The 7,915-nt window shown below is 42.7% G+C and overlaps 1 protein-coding gene across 4 annotated transcripts in view; it reads left to right on the plus strand.

The window, feature by feature from the left end:
* The window catches only part of LOC121529716 (neurogenic locus notch homolog protein 1-like), a 47,571-nt gene extending 40,870 nt beyond the window's left edge, over positions 1 to 6,701 (plus strand). For 2 of the 4 annotated variants that reach the window (XM_041817672.1, XM_041817685.1), the window contains 4 exons: positions 29 to 337; positions 462 to 2,270; positions 2,333 to 2,425; positions 5,808 to 6,685. In XM_041817672.1, the coding sequence (XP_041673606.1) occupies positions 29 to 337; positions 462 to 2,270; positions 2,333 to 2,425; positions 5,808 to 6,664 (3,068 nt within the window). In that variant the 3' untranslated portion in view covers positions 6,665 to 6,685. Of the gene's footprint in view, positions 1 to 28; positions 338 to 461; positions 2,271 to 2,332; positions 2,426 to 5,807 lie in introns of all 4 variants that reach the window. The other 2 variants (XM_041817655.1, XM_041817646.1) reach the window with 1 other exon arrangement.
* Positions 6,702 to 7,915: the final 1,214 nt, after the last annotated feature.

The following is a 7,915-nucleotide window of genomic DNA, read 5'->3' on the forward strand; positions in this document are numbered from 1 at the left end:
ACTAACTCTAAAATCTTCTTCCAAACAGCTGCCTGTGTTCTGGACACCGAATGTGGAGCATCTGAGGTGTGTCAAGGTGGCCAATGCTTCAACCCCTGCCTGCAGCCTCAGGCTTGTGGACAGAATGCCGAGTGCGTGATACAAAATCACCTGAAACAGTGCCATTGCCCAGAGGGCTTCACCGGCGACTCTGCAAAGGAGTGCGTGCGTGTTCCGGTGGCCTGCGATGGCGAATGTGCTCCTGGATACACCTGCCGAGACTCCATGTGTCTGCCTGTGTGTCACAACGATCTGGAGTGCGCCTCCAACGAAAAGTGCTTGAAGGGTAACTGCATGTGTAAGTAATCTAGCCGATGAAAAATGGTTTTGATTTAATACCATCATAACCCTTTAAAAGATGAATCTTTGCTAGTCTCAAACTATATCAGAAAGTCAAAATAAAAAAAATCTTTTTTCTTTAGTAACCTGTCGAGTGGACAACGATTGCTTCCTGGGTCACGTTTGCCTGCACAACAAGTGCGTTTACGGCTGCCATGTGGACGATGACTGCAGTGCCTCTGAGTCCTGCCGCAATGATAAGTGCGTAAATCCCTGTCTGGAGAATCCCTGTGGTCCCAATGCCGCCTGTTCGGTTTCGAACCACCGGGCCAGCTGCAGCTGTCTGGAGAGCATGGTACCCAATCCCACGCCCCAGGTGGGCTGCGTCCGTTCTCCCCCCTTGGAGTGCCGCGAGAATCGCGACTGTGGAAATGGATTAGCCTGCTTCGAGTCGGTTTGTCGACCTCTTTGCGCCGATGATGCCGGCTGTTTGACCAACGAGCGTTGCCAGCAGGGAGTTTGCAAGCCGCTCTGCCGCCACGACAATGAATGCGGTCATGGAGAGCTATGTTTGGGCCTGAATTGCGTGCCTGGCTGCCGTTCCGATCATGGTTGTCCCCAAGACTTGTCCTGCGTGAGTCAGCAGTGCGTGGATCCATGTGCTGATCCCACTGCCTGCGGCACTAATGCCCACTGCCAAACAATCGATCATAGGAAACAATGCTTATGCCCGGAGGGTCTGGATGGCAATCCCAATATTGCATGCAAGGTGCCTCGCATTGCTTGTGGCAGGAACGAGGATTGTCAGTCGAATCAGCTCTGCTACGCAGGAAGCTGCCAAGGAAAATGCAGGAACGATCAGAACTGCCTGGCAGACGAGCGTTGCATGCGTGGAACTTGCAGAACTGTATGCAACACTGATGAGGCTTGTGCTCAGGGACAAATTTGCGAGAATCGCATGTGCCAGACTGGATGCCGTACGGATTTAAGTTGTGCCACCGATGAAGCCTGCGTGAACAAGAAGTGCCAGAATCCATGCCGAAACCCGGGTCAATGTGGCCAGTGTGCCGACTGTTTGGTGGTCAACCACGGTGTCCAGTGTCAGTGTCCCGCCGCCTTTATGGGAGACGGTCTGACTGGCTGTCAACTTCCGCCTGAGCGCTGCCATCCCGGCTGCGAATGCGATGAGAATGGAGCCTACTGCGCCAGCAAATGCTCGAGAACCGAGGACTGCGCCTGCGGACAACAGTGTGCCCGAGGAAAGTGCCGGAATAAGTGCGGACCCAAGCGCCAGTGTACGGTGGGTCAACTTTGTGAGCGAGGAGCTTGCATTGCTGGATGCAAATCAAACGGTGATTGTGCCGCCGACCAAAGTTGTGTCAATGGAAAGTGTACAGATCCTTGTGCAAGTGACAAGGCCTGCGGGAGAAATGCTTTGTGCACCGTTTCGGAACACAGGATGCTCTGTTACTGCCCTGATGGATACGAGGGCGAGCCCAGTAAGGAGTGCGTGCAATTCGAGTGCCGTGTGGATACCGATTGCGAAAGTAACAAGCGCTGCGACCAAGGAAAGTGTCGTAATCCTTGTCTGGAGTATGGAGCCTGTGGTACCAATGCCCAGTGTAGGGTGGTAGGACGTAAGGCCCAGTGCTCTTGTCCACCGGACTTCTTCGGTAATCCGATGAGTGAATGCCGACCGTTGGAAGGAGGATGCTCAAGCAAACCCTGTGGCGAGAACTCCAAGTGCACTGAGGTTCCTGGAGGCTATGAGTGCGCCTGCATGGATGGCTGTATTGGAGATGCACATCAGGGATGTCTGTGCGGTGGACCGTTGGTGAATGCCTGTCAGGATCACCCTTGTGGTTTGAACGCCGCCTGTCATGTTTTGGAGAACGATCAAGCCGAATGCTACTGCCCGGAGGACTTTCCCAATGGTGATGCATATGTGCAGTGTAAGTGAAGATGAATCTAATATGATATTTGGCCAGAGTTTTATTGTTATTTCGTTATAAAGGTTATTTGACTCCACCGAAGCCAGATTGTCGTACCCAAGGATGCGATGTGGGTGACTGTGTGCGCCAGGGCTATGAATATGTCTGCCAGCAGGGTAAGTACCCAGTTTATGTTACTATTCCAAGTGTTTTAGACCATACCGTACCGTTATTGCTAATCATGTTAACCAGCGTTCTTACAAGTTATCGTTATTATAATCAGTAAGCGTTATATCGTTGAAGTTTTACCCTTACCAATATAACTGGAAGTTTGTTAGTAACTGATTTTAATCGATTTTATCGTTATAATTTTCTTGGTTTAACTAAATAGTTTTGAGTTGTTTAAACACAAAAACTTAAACCAGCTAATTAGCTAATTACACTAATTTAACGGCCCTCGCGGCTGCTTAGAACATGTACCCGAAACAAATTTGATTTCAGTGTAGTGTGTGTGTGTTTTAAAATAAAAAAGCTAATATATTTTTATTTTTTTCTTAACAACTTATACACATGTGCGAAGTTCCAGGTATTAGTCTAATATCGATATTCCCCGCACGTACAAAAAAACACGCTAAGAAACCAAAAAGCCACCTACACAACCCATACCCAATGGGCAACTGATTTGTTTGCTTTAAGCAACAGTCATGCCAATGAATATAATTCAGTGCACAGTTTTTATTATGCAATTTTGTTTTTTTTAGTTTTTATTTGAGTTTTTCTAGTTTCTAAGCACCTTATTTTACAATACACCATCAACGCATATGGATATTCGTGGAATGTTGCTGTCGCTATCGCGGTTACCCAATCTGTGCCTATAATTCATTTTTGAAACACAACAGATTAAATATGCAACAAAAACTAAGTTTAGTCATAAGCAAATTTAAACTACCTTACTAAAAAATACATTCACAATCAGTGCATTCCTTAAAAAAAGATTTGATTTTAGTCCCATAAAGCTTGAGGCTTGGCCTTCTCATTTCATTTGGCTTTCATAAAGCTCAATTATCATTGAATACCTTCCTTTAGTTACCATACAATTTGGCTTTGAATAACCATCTGTTTTGACGCTAAACTATGCGGCATCCATTACAACTTGGAAACAGTTAACGCACAGATCAGTTAACAAGTTGGTTCATCCCTATTTAACATTTAGTCTAACGACAAACGCCGCGATAGCGATATGTAGTCAGTGAAATTAGTAGCGAAAAATAAAACAACTGGGTAAAGTGCTTAGAAAGCACAAAATTTAGAACTAAACAATTATTAAAAAAGACAAAAAAAACATATAATGCCACGCTTATCATATAGACAACAATCCTCAACACATCCTTGATACTGAAAACAAAAATGATCGAAATCCCAACCCGATAAATCCCATCCCTCCTCTCCGATTCCGCTCTGTCCACCCCCTTGAATTGTTATTTTCCCTATCGCTCTGTCGTATCCTTTTGCTAATAATACCCTTTTGTTACATTTCTTGAATGAACAAAGTCTCAGATTGGGAACTGTGGACGGGACAATTCTCACACATAGTTCACATATGCTTGAAAACGATTCAAAACCAATTGAGGAACATAGTTATCAAGTTAAGATCCACCATTACAACTGTGTACAGAACGATTACCAAAAAACAAAAGCAACATCAACAGCTAATACTACTTTTCAATGCATCCTTAAAGCAAGTCTACTGTATAACCGAAATAAAACCAACCGTTTATTATGTACAAAGCTCCCTTTAAAATACGTATTAAGAAAGCTCCTGTACCTATCTACCCCTCTCTACATAGATCGTCTATTGGTTAAAATCTATATAAACAAAAAACCCGAATTGGAATAAATTGTAACTAAATTTAACTAACATTTCAATTATATTTTGGTACATTTGATTAGTGAATAAGTTGTATATATACAGAAAATTGTACATATTTGTGCATATATTCGTAAAGTGACCGATCAAACTAACCACACAAAAAAACAAAACAATCTGTAAATATAAACCAAATTTGAATACTGTGAATTATGAATAACCCGGATGAATCAAACTAGCCACGTATATTCCTAACGAACTTTTCAAAATTGTATTTACCCATCGATTTCCAACTACTATTTCTTCTACAACATTCCTACTAAAGCCTCTTTCTACAAAGCTAAACTCTCTATTGCCAGACTTGTACCTACACTACTTCCTCCACTTCCAATAGATATTTCTAAATCTCTCTAATGAATCACTTACTCACAAAACCAATCGCCAATAACGTGTCTCTCGTGAGGGCAGAGCGCATGTGTTGGATGTCGTGTAATTTTTGCCATCATTCAAACTGATCAAACAATAAACCAACAGAAATATATATTTGCTCGAATTCGCATTAATACCGAGATAATTCATAGCTCAACTAAGCCTGCCTTTAGTACAGCATCAAATTAATTGGGCAAATTGGGGAAAGTGCCAGGCTCTCCTGCTCTATGCTCGCTCGTTAAAATGGTATATCATCAAGGGTTGTAACTATGCTCACTTGTTCTCACACTGCCACCCCCACTTGCTCACTTGTACGCTGATCGATAATCTATAGAACTCATACCAAAATACCAATGACAAAAACCCAAAGCAGCCAACTTTATTGATAAGCATTATTTTGGCCTGCTATAGAAACAAACAACCCTAGTTATTGTGAGATGTTCCCTTCACAGTTCTACAATTTGATTAAGACAAACCAATAAGTAATATACTTTTGCTCTAGTTTTGCTGCCTAAACTAATTGCACCAATTGACTGAAGTTGGTCAATTTAATGAAACTGCTTAAATTTTTAATTTCTTCAGTTTTATTTTCGTTTACGTTACTTTATGATTTCTGAACGCACCGTTTCTAATCCTAACTCGTTAAAGATCCCCGCAAAATTATTCTTTTACTATAACAAACCCAATGCACAAAACCCCCAAAAACCCCAAAAATCGAGTCCACAACAATCCCACTGACACTTAATTGATCGCCGAAACCGACACACAACCCCTCACCCAAACACCAAAAAATAAACACACAACAAAAAACATTCAAGCAAAAAGGCCCCAATCGAAAACAAACCAAAAAAAAAACACTGGAATATAATTTTTTATATATTTTGTCATTTAAGTTTTCTCCTTTTGTTTTTAGAAACGTTTAGCTTATAAGTCTTATCCGAGTCACCACCGATCCCTCTTGTTTCCAAAACTATGTGTTTACACTGTCCAATGCAAAACCCCAGTCAGCCCTAAATCTGAATCTTCCACCAGACTATCGTCTATCAAGCGCAAGCCCCAACTTTGATTCGACAATTTCAATGTCGCACTATCGTTTCTAAGTGTTTCCATACCCCAAGAAAGATAAATCTATTTAGTAGCGTACCATACCGTTTATGCCACCGAATAGTTGAATGCACCCACCAACGATTAACATTTAAACAACCAAACAACTCCTGTCTATCTCTCTCTCGTTCTTCCCTGCCATGGATTTAATGTTATAGACACCGAACAATGCTACTCAGATACGGATTGTCCCAGTGAAAAGTCATGCCTCCAAGGACACTGCAGCGATCCTTGTACAATGCGTGGCGTGTGTGGTGTGAATGCGCTCTGCAAAACCGTACTGCATCGTCCGCAATGCTCTTGCCCCAGCTGCCACATAGGTCGGCCGGAGGTGGAGTGCAAGCCCGATCCCAAGTGCCTACCCGAAGAAGCTGATCCGAAGACCAATGAGCAGATCCCATGCTCCAGAGACTCCGAATGTCCGGAGACATTGCAGTGTGGCCAATACGGTCAATGCACAGATCCGTGCAACAATCCGCTCTTCATATGCGAGAGCAACAAGAAGTGCGAGACGCGACGCCACCAGCCGGTTTGTATCTGCAAGTCGGGCTTCATAGTGAATGAGTACGGCGAACTAACATGTGCCCCAGATAAGCGTGAGTGCTATCGCGATGATGACTGCGCCTCGAACATGGCCTGTTCCGATGGCAAGTGCCGGAATCCATGCATCGTACCTATAGGCCGAGCTGCGATCTGTCCGGAAAACAAATCCTGTGAGGTACAGAACCACAAACCCGTTTGCATTTGCATGCGCGACTGCCAGCCATCGATATCCATTTGCCTGCGTGACGCCGGATGTCCGGCCAGTCAGGCATGCCGGAAGCTTAAGTGCGTCGATCCGTGCGAGTTTGCCACGTGCGCACCCAACTCGCCATGCATTGTCGAAGATCATAAGCCGATATGTAAATTCTGCCCAGCTGGATTTATAGCCGATGCCAAGAATGGATGTCAAAAAGGTAAAGCACCAAAAAGTAATCTCTATCACTCAGCTCTCTGTCGAGTGAAAGTGCCTTAAGTTTCTGTCTCGAATATCTCCGTTTCCTGCTCTCTCTCTCTCTCACACACGCTCTCACCATTTGCTAGTTCTGTCTTATTGTCTGTCCCCTCACAAAAAAACCTAAAAAACAGCGATAAAGGCCACAAACAAATATGCGTAATGAAATATATTAACAAGAGTCATCTACATCTATTGAATGTTATTGGGCCTTGTTAATTTGTTGCATCGCAATGTTTGTGCAAATGTACATAGGTCTGAGAAATTAACTGCCTAGAGCCGTACCAAGCTTTTGCCTATTGATACGGTCAATTTACCTACCCAAAGCTTAGTTACAAGCCAAAAGTCCAAGTCAAGTGACTTTATAACCCCATGGTCCAACGCTTTACGCCACTAGCACAACGACTAGGCTGAAGCACTTAAAATAAAGGAGTTATCCAAGCATTGATCTGAGGATCATTTCCAAACCAAACAAAAATACCAAATAACACAAATACAAGAAAACTCTTCTGAACATTCACACACGCTCATGCTCACAGTGATAATTATTTAACTTATTAAACAAAAGCCTCCTGAAAACTTGTACTATGAAATCTTAACCTACGAATCTAAAAAAATGGTAATACTAATGGTAAACCTAAACCAATCCAACACCAATATGTAGCTAACTAATAGTAAAGACGTTCGTTTCTAATTTGAAATTGATTAACCGTAAAATAGTATTTAAAGCTTCCGATATTTGTTTACATTTGCAGTCTGAAGTATGCAAGAGAGTTAGATCAAAATCTCCAACAGTATTTCCTTAGGTACGCCCCTCTGTATATATAGTGCACCTTCCTTGTTGTTGTAACTCTACACTTTCTATCCTATATTTGGTATATATTTGTAAATATTTTAACGTATTTTTTTAAATTTTACACTTTTATTTTGAAATATGTACAAAATACTCCACTCGAAAATCCTAAAATTATGTAAAAAAACTCCCCAAACCTGAAAATTTGAAGCAGCTAAACCAGGTGGCAATTGTACCTCAAACGAAGATTGCAGTGAAGCGCATCAATGTGGATCGTCGGGTCAATGTATCGATTCCTGTCAGACATTCTGTGCAGACGCTGTAAAGTGCGTTGCATCAGCTCATAGGGTTATCAAATGTATTTGCCCAGTCGCCTTGGCGAATATGACTATGAACTCAGACTGCATTCCAACAGACAGAACAGTCGAGACAACAGCTATTGATGAAACCACTCGTCATGTAGGGTCAACAGAAAGTTC

Source organism: Drosophila eugracilis, unplaced genomic scaffold, assembly GCF_018153835.1.
Source record: "Drosophila eugracilis isolate 14026-0451.02 unplaced genomic scaffold, ASM1815383v1 contig_1038, whole genome shotgun sequence".
NCBI classification, from domain to species: Eukaryota; Metazoa; Arthropoda; class Insecta; order Diptera; family Drosophilidae; genus Drosophila; species Drosophila eugracilis.